Source organism: Nothoprocta perdicaria, unplaced genomic scaffold (genome assembly GCF_003342845.1).
Source record: "Nothoprocta perdicaria isolate Ctin4 unplaced genomic scaffold, notPer1 scaffold_38, whole genome shotgun sequence".
In the NCBI taxonomy this organism is placed as follows: Eukaryota; Metazoa; Chordata; class Aves; order Tinamiformes; family Tinamidae; genus Nothoprocta; species Nothoprocta perdicaria.
The window spans coordinates 3,615,368-3,629,826 of NW_020455621.1; the positions used below are offsets into that span (position 1 = coordinate 3,615,368).

Below are 14,459 nucleotides of genomic sequence, written 5' to 3' on the forward strand. Positions count from 1 at the left end.
AAAAACTTGCCTGATAATCCCATAAATCCCAGCATGATAGATACCCAGCATGATGGTCCATCACTTTCTTTAAAAATGTCCAAATTTTGGTGTCATCCTCACTATCCAATGTCTGACTGGCCACCTTGGAGCAGGCAAAGCCACTGCATCTAGTTTTTGCTTCTGAATRTCTTGACGAGCATCTGCAGAAACTCCAGCTTCTTCTGACAGGAACAAAAACCTGTTCTCATTGACATAGGCAGTGGCAATTGCAATGCTCTCTTAGACCAGCCTGAACAAGAAACAGCACTTTCAGACTTGAAAGATGGCTTAAACCTCATGCTTTCTGAAACTATGATAGCCCTGTAAAATACTATCAMAACTCACAGTTTTTGAAAGCAGAGTTTTTCATGAACTTGACTAATAAAAGAAGAGTTTGGAAGTCAGTGTGGTTATGTGGGACAGGGGCTTCCAGAGGTCAGGGCCCTTAGAGGAGCATCTGAAGCCAACTGTACAGGGAAATACAGCTTGCCAGAGGGTGAAAAGCTAGCTTTGAGAAAATATTGGCTTTAAAAGTGCTACTGAAGTGCAGTTGAAATGGAAATAGTTACATGAAGACAGAGGAAGTGAGAGCAAACAGCAAGTGAGGTTTAACACCAGYCCCAGGAGATCTGCCTGCTTTGGCCAGGGCCATGCAGTCAGCAGGGCCAGAGCCAGAGATGCTGCAGGCTGCACGGTCAGTGTGGTGGGTCCCAGCCAGGGGACACGCACTGAACACACCGGGTGCCCAACCAAGCTTTTGCACCACTGCTTTGCCCAAGCCTAATGCAGAGCACAGCTCTCCCTTCGCCCCTGCCCATCCTACCACGTAAGCAGCTAGCGTCCTTGGGGGYGTTGGGTCAGATCAGGGCGAGGGGGAGACCCCACACTTTGCCCAATGGATGACAGCTCTGGGCTTTTCTGCAACATGCTCTGGAATTTCACACTGTCTCCCACTGATCACTGCAGAGCTAGCARGGCAGCGCTCAAGCAGCAAGCTGGCTTTTCTCAGTCCCTTTCCTTGGTCTCCTAGGAGGACCCTGCTGACTGCATGCTGTTCTGCACTACAAAAACACCATTGCATTTTCCTGTGGGAGACCCAGGATGGGGGCAAACACAGCCTGAATGGAATATTTGCCACAGAATGAGCAGATTCASTGTTTGCTAAAGCAGAACAAAGTGTTGCTTATGGCTTCCTTCTGCTTCTGCCCCTACCTCTGCCCCTATAATACARCAATTTAGGTGGGAACAAAGCCCCACCCAAAGAAGGACCAGCTGAGGTCCAAATTCACAGCAGGACTGTTCTCTCTGGGCCTGGACTACGGGGTGCTCCACAAAACCCCTGGGCACTGCCCACGTGCCASTGTCTCTGACAGGGCTTTTCACTGCACTTTTCTCTCACCAGGCTGAGGGTATTTTCCTTGCTTCAGGTATTACCTCTTTTWAAAAAAATCATTCACAGTTATGGAGCCTGGCAGAGGCCACCTTCAACCTGCCTGCGTGTTCCAGTGCTGAGCACTACCTCATATGAACCTTTGCACCAGCATGATGTGCTCCCAGCACACCCTTGTAGGAAACTCACTGACTMCCCAGTTATCAGTGCTGTGACTCAGACAAGCAGCGGAGCTCCTGTGTGTTTCTGGAAGAACAGAAGTGTGTCCCAGCCCTGGAAGCTCAGGGGTCCTGGGATCCCTTGGGGTCTACACCAGGCACCAGTCAAGCTGTGCCCTGGAAAGCAGCCAGCCAGCACARGGCAGCAACTGCTGCAAATTTAAAACTTGTGATCCTTTTTCAAAGTATATATTTATTTTTTACATAATTTGGTTCCTCTTCACTGTAAACAGGCAGTGAATACGCTGTCATGAAGGAAGGCAAGAGAATGTGTGCCATAACAAAGCAGGAGAAATATGTTTTCTGGAGAACATTCTGTCATCTTAACATTCACCACAGAAGATCTGAGCAACAGCTGAAACTACATCTTCATTAATGATATACTCAAATATCTTGCATGTTCTGGGAAACAGGAAAACACAAATGACTTCTAAAGGAACCAAGAACTTGTTCTGATGAACTTAGTTATAGTAATCTTTTCACTCTGATATTAGTCCTGCCRTTTGTTTCTTTCTATGTATTTAAGTAACTTTTGATACAGATAAGGGCTTTTGAAACTTTTTTGTTTGCTGGATGTATCATCTAGCATTTAAATGACTACCCTGTTAAAATCTTGGTTTTCATTTCCAAGTATAACCTTTAAAAGAGAATACAACCTTTGTAAGGGTGCAGACAGCACAGATTTTTTGAAGGGGTGATGGTGGATCTTAGCAACCTATGAGATCAACATCACTCGTTCAAATACGAACTGGTTTGGTTGTGCCTGGTAGTTTTCCCCACCTCTATAACTTGGAGGAAAAGCATTTGCACTTGTTTTCTGTAGGATTTCAATCTGTTCTGAGTTAGTTATTAGTCCACTTCTATGACACTCCACCAAAGCACCTCCCAAGCTCTGTTAGCAGCCTCCACAAAAAGCAAAAGGATGTCACCTTGACATCTCACCAACATCACATCTCAGCTTCTGAAAAACCTCCTCACCTGGGCCTCAGCTGGTGTTTGCACTGCTGACACATAGGCTGTCCCTACACAGGCAGAGGCAGTCCAAACTGTGAGGCACTTGCTGACCAGGGCACTGCCACTGACGTTTCCAGTAACATCAAAGAGAAGGAGAGTTATACCTGTCAGCAGTCATTTCTCCCAGTGAGTAATAGGAAATTCCATTCCCTGAAAGTGCACATTCGTCTCATAATGCACCAAAAAAAATCATACTATGTGGTTTTTAAGTGTCACAGACCACCCTCTTGTGATCTTGCTCTTCTCAAAATCAGTAACTGAGAATCAAAAAATCTAGGGTCTTCTCTTTGCCTAGACCACAGACTTCTTTGTCTTTCTTCCTTTTATTTTTTTTATTTTTTCTTAACTTCTTATTTTGCTGCCTCCATGGAAGAAGAGTTATAGCCACCCCAACTGAAAATAAGTGTCACAAGAAATGTGTGACTGATGCCTCATTTCTTATCATTATACAATCCTAGGTGAGCCAGAGTCTCTCGCCTCTGCTACTGCCTCAGCATACACATGCTGCCTGAAAAACCTGGGACACGTTTTGGAGAAACATATGGGAGACACTGGAGCCAACAGGATTTACCTTTCAGCCCTCCCAGTGCATTTGTGGCTGTGGTTGTCCACAGCATCCTCACTGTGCATGGCTGCACTGGGAATGAAACCCTTCCAGTTTCACTTGCATTGCCKGGTTTGATGCAAGTTCAGTCAGGACAACAGAACAGAAAGGGAACATCACCATATTCAATCTCTGTTCCTTTACAGACTCGAAATTTAATTGCTGAAATATTTGTCATGGTGGGGAGAAGGTGGAAAATTAAGGAAAAGCCTTAAGTTTTCAGACCTCCTTTCCCACCACTATTAACTTTATAGTCCTGTCTATATGTAGTGATGGTTAAAGCCTGGCTAACCAGCTCCTCATTGCAATCATAGTGTGGTGAGGAAACCCAGACTTGCTACTTCTAACTAAAGCCATGTACCTTTCCTGCACATTGCCATGCTCCCAGGCAGGCCCTGCCCAAGCAAGTGCACAGCACACATCACTGCAGCTTCTCTGGGCATTCAGTGCTATGTTTGCCTGCACACTTTCTGTCCAAAGCAAGACAAAAAGCACCATATGCCTCCTTTCATTTAAGGTAATGACTAAAAATAGATGTGTAGCTCAAACTGATAAACGTTTCACATCTGCATTCATTTTTCAGCTTTGGCAATGATCTGCCATCTTAGGCAAAAATCAAGTGCTTCAAACTGAGGACAAAGACAGCAGAAATCAGCTCCTTCAAGACATTTCCTCCATGATATAMTGAGAAAAGTGAGAATAGGGAAAATGAGTTGCTTTTACCCAAGCAGTGCAGGAAGCCTGCTTGGATAGACTCCTGCTTAGAAGAACATCCTTGTGATGATTGTTTTCCCAACCTGCTAGAAACTTAAACATTAAAATAAAAACCCTCTACAGAATTACAGTAGTTCTGCACAGATCATGCCACAAGATACCTTAGCAGGTCTTTGCTTTGTCCCCAGGGCACTGTGACACATGGACCTCAGTAATAGCTTTGGTTTAGAAAGCATCACAGTGTTTCTGTCATCTCCTGCATCAKCTCTAAGGCCTTGGTAGACCCTTGATGCCACTTGAAGTACACAGTTTCATCAAGTTTTCTAGGGAAGGAAACCKTTTCTGTCCTTCTCTTTTCTCACTTCTACCAATGGCCAAATTTAGAGGAGGGTGCAGAAACTCATCGTCATCTAAAGGAGAGAAAATAGCAGCAATTGAAAGAGTAGTATGAAAAATAAGGGTYCTAAATCCCCATCAAGACTAGCTAGCACAATTCAAGTAAGAGAAACATAGTCCCAATGACGTAACTTAGGCAAGGAGGTGCTCCACAGAATCACAGGATGGTTAAGGTTGGAAAAATCCTTTAGAGATCATCTAGTCCAACCCTGCTGCTCCAGCAGGGACACCTAGAGCACATGGCACAGGGAGAGTTTTGAAGATCTCCAGAGAAGGAGACTCCACAACCTCTCTGGACAAACTCCAGCTGGTCTCATACAAGGAAAACTCCTCATTTCRTAAGAAACTCAGTGATTGCTACATTCTGCTCTTCTGTCCACACTTTTTTTTCCCATTCCCTGCACTGCTTATGTGATCATCATGGTGGGAATAAGGCAGGGTGCTGCCAAGACAATGGTCAACATCAGAATGCCTCAGTGTTGTGAGGGAGAACGGCACTGCTTTCTCTCTTGGAGGAGGACAGGAAAAGGAGCAGCTGTTTTTCCTCCTGTTCTAGCAGACTGCTGAATTCTTGTCTGCTCTATATCACTGTAAAAACTACGAGAGAAACATTATTGCATTGGTTCCAGGGCCCTCTGCAAATGTTGACTGGCTGTTATTTTCTGAGACAACTATCAAGAAGAGGAACAAGACTTATTGGCAGCAGGTGCAATAGGATAATATTTCCGATGATTTTGATCACCTCAGACCTCACACTTGGGCAATAAATTGTTGCCAAGTCTTGAAATGACATCATCTATAGTGTAAAGACATGCTGCTAACAGGACATACTGGAATCAAGCTCTTCTGCTGAACTCCTGCCAATAAAATCTGCTAGTAAGCCCAAAATATGCCAGCTGTGCTGCGACAGCTGATGAATCCATAGACTTTTATCTATCCCTTTCATCCATGACATGCTGTTCAATTTGACAATGTGATTGTAACTCATTCACATTTCTCTAGCAGTCATCATTGCCAAAAATATTTGAATAAAATCACTTTGTGAGCTATTAGCAGCTGCCCTTTTGTAGAGTGCTACATTTTCTCCACTGAGACTGAAGTATGCAGTGCCAAAGCCCAGAAGTATTAAAGGTCAAAAACCCAGTCTTCATCACAGATTTACGAGGAAATCAGATTTACTGTTTACTGACTTTCATGTCTTGTGGATGTAGGTGTCTCTCTACTATAATCCTTAAAATGATCAACAAAGTTCAGCAGATTCACAAAGAGCTCAGTGCCTACAAATGCTGTGAATCTTACTAATGTCCTGCCAAAGAGATGTTCCTGTGAGACATCAAAAGATCACCCAGGAGGAGAGGGCAGGAAGCAGGTTTTCAAGGTCATGGTGACTTGGGTTCCCTTCTTAGATTGGCAGGCCAGCATGAAGCTGCTATGCCAGAGTCGCGGGCACCCCTGCTTTTCCACCTGCTTCATCTGCAGACCAGAAACGTTACYCTTTCCTGCCCTGTGCACCCTGTGAGAGGTGCTACTCTTGGCCAGCCTTCCCTCTGGAGAAGCCACTTGCTATGTCCGGCACTGCTTCAGATGGCGTCAGCTGGCATAAGTCAGGAATGAACTGAGCTCAGTAACTACCTCCCCAGCCTCCTCCTCTAAGAAAAATCTGAGAAGCCACTTGACTCCCATCCCACTACTGACGTATGTAGTTCCCTTTTCCAGTTTCAGAGGGAGATACACAAGMCATTAAATTAAACTGACTGTTTGCACTGGACCTGTGCCCTTTACTCAAATTCACTACCTATGATACCATTGCATCAGTGAAGGGACTGCCAAATTTTACACATAGCAGAGGGCTTTGCTGATATCTTGAAATCTTTAAGTCATCCCAGCTCCATTTTGCTCAAAGTTAACTCAGGCACCACAACGTTTGGCTGCTCATGTCATTTCAGTGGACAACTCTTCCTCCAGTGTGGTGCACCTCAAGGACAAGCCTGACCCAAAGCAGCGGAGCACACAGACCATTAGCTGTGTAGGTGCAAAAAAGTGTGGTGATCCRTTTTAACTGGGTCATCATTTGTTAGAACTTCAATTGAATTAGAGGAGATTAGATGAAATCTGGGATTTAAATATGGAATTTAACCTGTCTTTTCTGGGTTTGCAATGTATTAATGCATATGGAGCTCCTTTTAATTGTTGATCTTAAAGCAAAGAAGCAAAGGACATGCCAGGTGATTCCTTTTCTCATAGGAACCCTAACCTTTAGGGAGGATGTGACTATCTGGCAAGCAGGGTGAAACATGGAAGGACAGAAGGAAAATGCCACCAGTCGCAGGCCAGCATCCTGCCAGTAGGACACCTGCTGCTGCCACCAGCGAAAGCCCTGCTAGGTACAGCAGTGACACTAAGGATGGACMTGCTGCTTGACACAGAGGAAAGGTGGTGCTCCTCAAAGGCCATCACTTCTGGGCTTTGGCAAAGTGCACCTTTGGGACCACAGATGCTTTCCCAAGCATTTCTTGGTCCTTCCTCTCCTCCATGGCCATGAAGGCTTTTCTCAGGGAATGTGGGGAAGGAGTTGCAGCCTAACAAGGTGTTTCCCAGGAACATTCGACCTTTCATCTACTTTTATTGCCATAATGCAAACGTTGCTTTCAATCTCTATAAACCGTGCCCTTTGGCTCAGTGCCAGGAAATCACGGTGGTTTCTCTAAATATTCAAGCTGCTGCCATAAATGGACTGCAAGCACAATTTTATGGAAGAGCTTACTTGGGTTTAGCTACATCAAGGTTAAAGAGCTAAAAACAATAAATGGAACAAGAGAAGAAATGGAATCTCTCTCTCTTTTTTTTTTTTTTTTTTTTTTTTTTCCTTTTTAATCTCTGAGGAGAATGGCTAGCATGGATATACCAGCGATGGAAAACTCCATGAGTGAAACCTTTGGAACTCTCCAACAAAATTGCACCAGGATACCAGCGTAACCTTTTGTCACTGTCTGTTCCTGCAGCTCCCAGCTGCAGCTCAGGAGCACCATTCATCTTCCCAGCTTGTCCAGCCCCTGCTGCAGCAGTCAACTGAGGTAGAGATTCCCAGGGACCAAAGCCTGACACTGTCTCCCTGTGTATTGCTCACAGCCATCCGATTAACCTCCATTGCACTGATTTTGCACAAAAGCCACTTCCAAAGCTCTGCTCTAGGACCAGCCAGTTTTTGCAAGGTAAATAAGTGTTGATAAATAAATGGTGAAAGCTGCTCAGGATGGGTGCAGTGCTCAGGACACAAAGCTCCTGCTCGAAATCTCCTGAATCCGGTGAGCAGATCCAGGAATCTTAGCTGGATGAGGCAGGAGAGAGATCTGAAAGGTCAGGAGAGGTGTGGTTTTCTACCGCRCGTTTGCTCAGGGCTTTGCATGCTATGCCCTGGTCTGTGATTCAGAGGGCACAGCTCCATCTGAGGCACCTAGTCAAAACCCACAGCAGGAAGCTCATTTTGCAGTGCACCTTGATTATTTGCTACCTCATCTCCCTAAATGCACCRCACATTTTTCAGCACTCTCTTGATAACAGTTATTGTCAGGATGACCTTAAAATACACACTTGTAGAGTGCAGACTGTGYGTTGGAGCCAGACCACAGCACATCCACTGCATGATTACAGATTACACAGAGGGTCTCCTAGGAAAGCATCTTAAATGGCCTTTAGCAGCCTAATAAAAAGCCACTCTATCTGCTGGTGCTTGCCACTAGCATTAACAGCCAGTCTGCAGTTAGTTCTCTAACTATGAGATTTCAGGGATATGAATGGCAGTGTTGGGCAAAAATGTATGTTTTTGTTTTTCTCTATTGCTAGATATGATATCATTATCATCTCTACTGTTTCCTCTTAAAAGTCAGGATGGCAGTAAACCTGCAGGTCTAAATGGTTCCGATTGGAAATAATAAGAACAAATGTAAATACAGCAATCTAGATGACCAAGTGGGGCCAGCCAGTAGCMGATGGGGCAGTCAACTGATTTGCTCCCCGAAGCTGCTGGCCCTGACTGCTTACCAGAAGCAACAGTTGCATGGACAATGCTCTGTATTTTATTCTGACACTCCTCTAGCAACAGGGCCACCTCTGCTTGGTGTGTTTGGCGGGGGAGAGGCATCGTAAGCGAGTGCCTCAGACCGGCTCACCTTTCCTGCAAGTTTGACGCTGACACTCACACTCACCTTCACACTTTGCCAGGATATAACAATAAATACAGCGAGCCCAAAGAGCCCCCACAGCACTGACCCTTCTCCGAGCCCGTTGTCCCCATCGGTGGACGTGTTCCTTACCTCGCTGACGATGGACGCGTGGGGCTGCTCGTAGACCCAGTCTCCGTGGCAGGCGGTGTGGGGCAGGCTGCCGGCTCCGTGGCGGGCGAGGGGGTCGGCGCAGCTGACCGAGGTGTCCCACGTCGTGTCCGGCCGCTCGCACTCCCAGCTCGACGACTTGTTCACGAGCCGCAGGGGCAGCAGTGTAAGGTTGCGTTCCTCCTCCAGCGTCCAGCCGCATCTTGCGCTCAGTTCTGCTGCCCCCGGGATCCTGCACCAGTAACTCTCCGGTGCCCGCCCGAGGAAAACCACGCTGGCAAATAGGAAGGAAAAAGTTACACCTGTCTGGCAAAGGAGGAAAAAGACTCTCTTTTGGAATCTCCCAAATTCCCCAGCTTCTTTCAAAACCTCATCGAACGAGGGCATTATGCGGGGCGCTCTGCGTGCACGGAGTGACCCCGCAGGCGGCAGAGTTTGCTTCCCCACGCGGYGGCGGCGGCTGCCGGTGCTTCGCGTGGCGGTAGGAGCGCGGGCTGTCCCGCCGGCCGCTCTGCCCCATGCGYGCGCAGGCGGCCGCGGCGGCGGGGCAGGTCGGGCGAGCGTGCGCCCACGCGTGCCCACGGCGGGTCACGGCGTGCCGGGCGGTGTGGCGCTCCCCGGAGCCGCGCGCGACGGCGGTTTAAAGCACCCCAACATATTGCACGAGGCTGAAGGGGGGCGGCGGCGTGTGTTTCCTATCCATCYCGAATGTTAAACAGATTATGTAATAAAACGGGTTAACTCCTTAAGGGCGGCCCCAAGGCGGGACTGCACAGTGGCTGCAGTTAATCAGTGGGTGCCAGGATAAAGTGGGGAGTTAAGTGAGAAGCAGCCTGAAGCCGTTGCCAAAAGCAGCAGTGAGCAATGCAGTCACCCTGTGGGATGGCGGGGACAGAAAGTTGCTTCCAACGGAGCTATAGAGCGTCTCCTTCAGCAAGCAGAAGTGAGTGCTGCAGAGGTGAAGTGAACAAATGTTTATTCGCTTTCCAAAAGTGCGGCTTCACCTGCTGTACAGATCTAACTGGAAAGAGTCTTTCCTTTAGAGAGTGTAGCTAAAGTGAGGATCACAAACTGTAACAGAACAAAATCCAAGATTTTTTAAAAGTTTACTAATGCATTTACCGGTCCGAAAAACGATTAAGGTGACCTTGATCACTCCCATTTCACAATGTTTCCCAAATATTTAGAAGAGAAATGATTAGTTTCTCTGTCTCTCTCTCCAAAGTGAACRAAAATAAATCACTTCACTTTTCTCTTCTGCCATTTGTCTGAGTTGGGGGAAGATGGGAAGCAGTGAAGGGTGAGCCTGAAACAAATTTGAAGCAGTGACAGGTGTTTTGCACCTCATTCAGAATTGAGGAAGTATTTGGAAGTTCCATCATATGGAGATGTCAGAAGAGGGATGTCTTGTCCTGACTGCCCATGGCGACTTGGGAGGAGAAGGGCCCCTTGCAGAGACCGCTGCGAGGGCCGATGTGCAGGACTGGGCACAGCACAGAGGTCAGTCCATGCTGACTCCCTTACAACTTTGCCTGCGGGTACTGGAAACCTCATTTAGACCTTCACTCTTCACAAGCTTTGTCCCAGTAAGAATTGTTGCTCTTATCCCTGTTTAAATTATTGAATTTGAATCATGAGGTTCATTCCCCTGTAAATCGTGTAACAGAATATATTAGTGTTCAGTGTTTATCTGTTTCAGAAACCCATTAGTGCAATTATGAGTCTCTGAGACTCATATTATGAGATATTTAATAAATAGAGCTGCCATGTGGTTCATTTTTATTACAATTGTTGGATGAGGAGCAAACATGATGTCTCCCTTTCATAATGGCTCTTCTGGGTATTTTGTCAGTATCCTCAGAAGTCTTGCTGTACCCTTGAGTTCTGTGATATCCTGTCACTGTGATTTCTATAGTCCCTTTCCATACAAGATAAAAATATATTCACTGCTTTAAGATTTCAGTTGCCACCTCTTAGTTTATCAGTGGAGCAAGGCCAAATTTAGTTGTGTGAGAATTCAGTTTATTGATCTCAATGTTGTTTCTGGAACCATGTAGCAAAATTCCTAAAATTCCTAGCATGCTCATGTCAGATTGTCAAAATTTCATGCAACTCATCCATTATGCTCTTGTCATGCAGCATGTGTGCATCGCTCTTGGCCAGACAGGAAACCTAGGAAACTTGGCCACTAGGAAATCTAGAGTTTCAGAGAAATTGGTGCTTGTATCACTGCAGCAGAAACTGAGAGTGGTCTTAACACTCCCAGTGATAATTGCTGGTGACACGTTCAAGGAGTCATTTAATAAAGTCAGTTCAATTGTCTAGTGCAGATGATGTCAAAGTGACCATAGATCCTTAATGTCAACCTATACTCTCATTTGTCTGAAGAAGAACGGCTTTTCAGTATTCACCACCATATCAGTGTGTTGCAAGAATCCTCTTTGTCAGAGAAATCTGAAACATTCCAGTGATGGATGCACAAAAGTGTGCATTAGTATTATTCCGCAGCAAGCAATTCCCAGTTGTTCCTGGAACTTCAGCCCTGCATGCTGTGAGAACTGAATACATCTATGAAGCCRGAATTCATGGGCTTGAATACACAGCCTGCATTTGTAGCCCCTTGAAAGAATGCCTTTAAATCTTCTCTGAGGACAGAGCTGTAGGTCAAACCAGTCTTTTAAGAATCTAATCATGCATACAGTAAAAAATTATGCTTTTTGATACTGGGACAGAAGCAATGGAAGAAAGAGTCAGGGAAACTGTTGCTAATGAAAAAGAGTAAAGCAGTAAAAATAGATTAAAAAAAAAAAAGAGGAGAGGAGGAGAGAGGAGGGGGAATAGGAAGGCAGCAAGCCAGGGAAGGAGTTGAGGCAGAAACAGTGATGAAAGGGAAGCAGTGGAGAAAGATATAGAAGTTGTTGCAAACAACTATGTTGCAAACATGAACATCTTCTTTTGGAACTCTATTTAGAAGTCCAAATGTCATGGCTATTTAGGAAATAGAATGAAAGCTATGTAGTCTGAGGGGGGGCGGCAAATGCAGTGTTTGGTCACTAGACCAGTGCTTATACATGGTTGGGTGAGACCATGAGTTATTTGGATCAATAGCTACTCTGAATCCTAAATGGTTAAAACCTTATTGCAACACCCTGGATAACCTTTGCAGATAACCATGGACTTCTTCTTGGGGAAAAACAGGCAGTGGGGCAGAGACACTGACCAATTTTCAGATACCTGATAAGGTTATGCAGAAAAGCGTGATCTAGGTTTTAGTCTCCTACAGACACATCTCTCCTTTGTTTTAAAAGAACACTTGGGAAGCAGCTTGGGCAGTGATCATCCACCCTGCCTTGTTATCTCACTGCTCATCTCTGCTTCATGTTATACCAAACATTCATCTCCCAGATAACTCTGCTCTAGCCAAGAACAGCAAGGATGCAACCCAGTTGGTGACATATCATCCTAAGGCCTGGAATGAGCCCACACTAGTCTTTAGACATCCTGGACAGGGATGTTTGCAGCCTTGCATTTAGGAGTTATCCTTACCTCTGCTAAACAGTGGCCCCAGAATGGGCACCTCTGCAAAAACTAGACAGTACCGTGATATTGTCTGATCTGATTCGCACAGATCTTAACACCAAAGTTGAAGACAACCCAGTCTTTTTTCATTCTTTACCTCTTTCTGCAAATATCAGCTCCATCGTGCAACTTTGACTCTTCCACACAAGATCMTTAGTCTTTCATGCCCTAGAAATATGTGTATTTATATAGCTCATGGAAGCACATTTTTATAATATACCCCATTAAGAAAAAATTGGAAATGATATGGGAACATCCVCTTCAGGTATTAAACAAATAGTGGGTTAGCTGAGATCAGAATGAGACCTCTTTGTGGCACATATTTTACCCCCTGCTGCTTAATAGACATGTTTACACTCTCTTCTTAATCACATGATACAATCACATTCCAAATCAGGACACTAAATTAGATGCAGCTTTTTCTCTGACAGTTTCTGCATTTATGACTTTGTTTTCAATTTATTAATCTTCTTCTTCCTCCCAGCTCCCACTTTCATCTTTTTCTCTCTCTCCCCATTTTTTTTCAACTCCAGATTTCCTCCTTTTCTTTCCAAAAGGTGGCATCTCTGCTCAACGGAGAGAGCAGAAGGGAAAATCTTTTTCCCATGCCTCCAAGTCAGCTTAGTGAGCTATAGGCTAACTTTGAGACATGGGAAATGTCAATTCCCATCAACAGGGTTTCCACCTTTTGGCAATCCATGAAAGTAATGCACAATGCATTATGCTCCCCTCCCTCATTATTTGTATGTCCTTTGGGCTATCTTTAGGCCATCTTGGTTCCAAGAACAAATATAAATAAATGTCAGTTCTAGGAAGCGTAAAGTACAGCAATCAGGGGGATGTGTACTCATCACTAGGACAGCAGCTGAAACAGCAGAGGAAAATGTGGACATGGGGAGAAAAGGGAAAGTCAGGACAAGGAAGCGAAAACAGAGAGTGAAGGGAAAAACAAAGCAGGAGCAGAAAGACACAGGAGAAATGACAGGAAAAAAGCAGACCAGGAGAAACTACATCTGATACAACCCATACAAGAGCCCATATTAGACCATGATAGAGTCAAAACAGGATGCAGAGGTAAAAAGCTAAAAGCAGGAGAAAAGCCATCTGCTCCCTGCCTCACAGCCAGTGCTCATTCTCACTCCCCTCTCTTTTCCCTTAGCTCATCCTGCATGCAAGGTGTGAGGACCATGGTGTTTAGATGCCCACCAAGGTAAGGTATCATCCCACAGCACATGCTGTTGCACAACTTGCAGGTCTCCTTGCATGGGCTCATTCTGAATGGGAAGTGTCCTCTGCCCCAAGGCAAACGGGACCCTTTTGGCAGTGTTCTCTTACCCAAGCTCATCATGACACAGTAAGTTGGTGGTTGCAGGCTCTTTGTGTTCTTTGCCTTTTAGAGAAGATCCGACATTGCACATTTGGGTGCCAGTGGGTAGTATGTGTCTTCTCCCCACAGATTTTAATCTCATTCATGGAAATAAGTGTAAATTTATGGCTAATCTCTGGGAACCACCTGTTTGTCAAGATTTCAGGTCAGTAACTGAGACAGGAAGAAGAATCAAAAGAGCTCATCATCTTCATGGCCAGCTGAATGAAGGGCAGTCAGAGGAAAATGTGTTCCTCGCCCACATTTTCAGAGTCAGTATGTAGCTTCCCTCATCCTTTCCTCTTCACCTGGTCACTTTGGAGACCAGTGGAGAGACTGTACAGGACTCTGCCTTTGTGRTCACATAACACCACAAACCCAGAATTCTTTTATCAGAACCCTTGTTAATGACTTGGAGTAACTGGGCATTTTGCTCATGAGACAGTCCGAGTTCACCAAGAGCCATTTTACACAGTGAAATGAACAAGAATATTTCCAAAGATGGTTGTAAAGTTATGATTAAACAAAAACGTTACAGCATATTATTATCAGACAACTGTGAATCACAAATTYGTTTTCCTCCAGCTGCACCTGCCCACATTCTGCCTGGAAGATGAGTAAAATGAAAACAGTATTTATTTGTAATTCTTCACTACTTCACTCTTATGTCTCACTTTCGATCAAACTGGAAGCAGACATTTCAAAATGCTCTGAAAAGACYATGTGTGAAATTTTCCAGCTCAATTTTGTGACCAAAAAAATTTAAACCATATCGAGGAAGGTGGTACCAAAGGGTTCTGAGAGTGCCACTCACTAACTGCTTGAA

At 45.2% G+C, this 14,459-nt stretch overlaps 1 protein-coding gene across 1 annotated transcript in view; it reads right to left on the minus strand.

Annotated features, from left to right (window-relative positions):
• Positions 1 to 9,075, minus strand: part of SLC22A3 (solute carrier family 22 member 3) — a 27,476-nt gene extending 18,401 nt beyond the window's left edge. Inside the window, exon 1 of the mRNA XM_026044734.1 lies at positions 8,671 to 9,075. Within this exon, the coding sequence (XP_025900519.1) occupies positions 8,671 to 9,075 (405 nt within the window). The remainder of the gene's footprint in view (positions 1 to 8,670) is intronic.
• Positions 9,076 to 14,459: the final 5,384 nt, after the last annotated feature.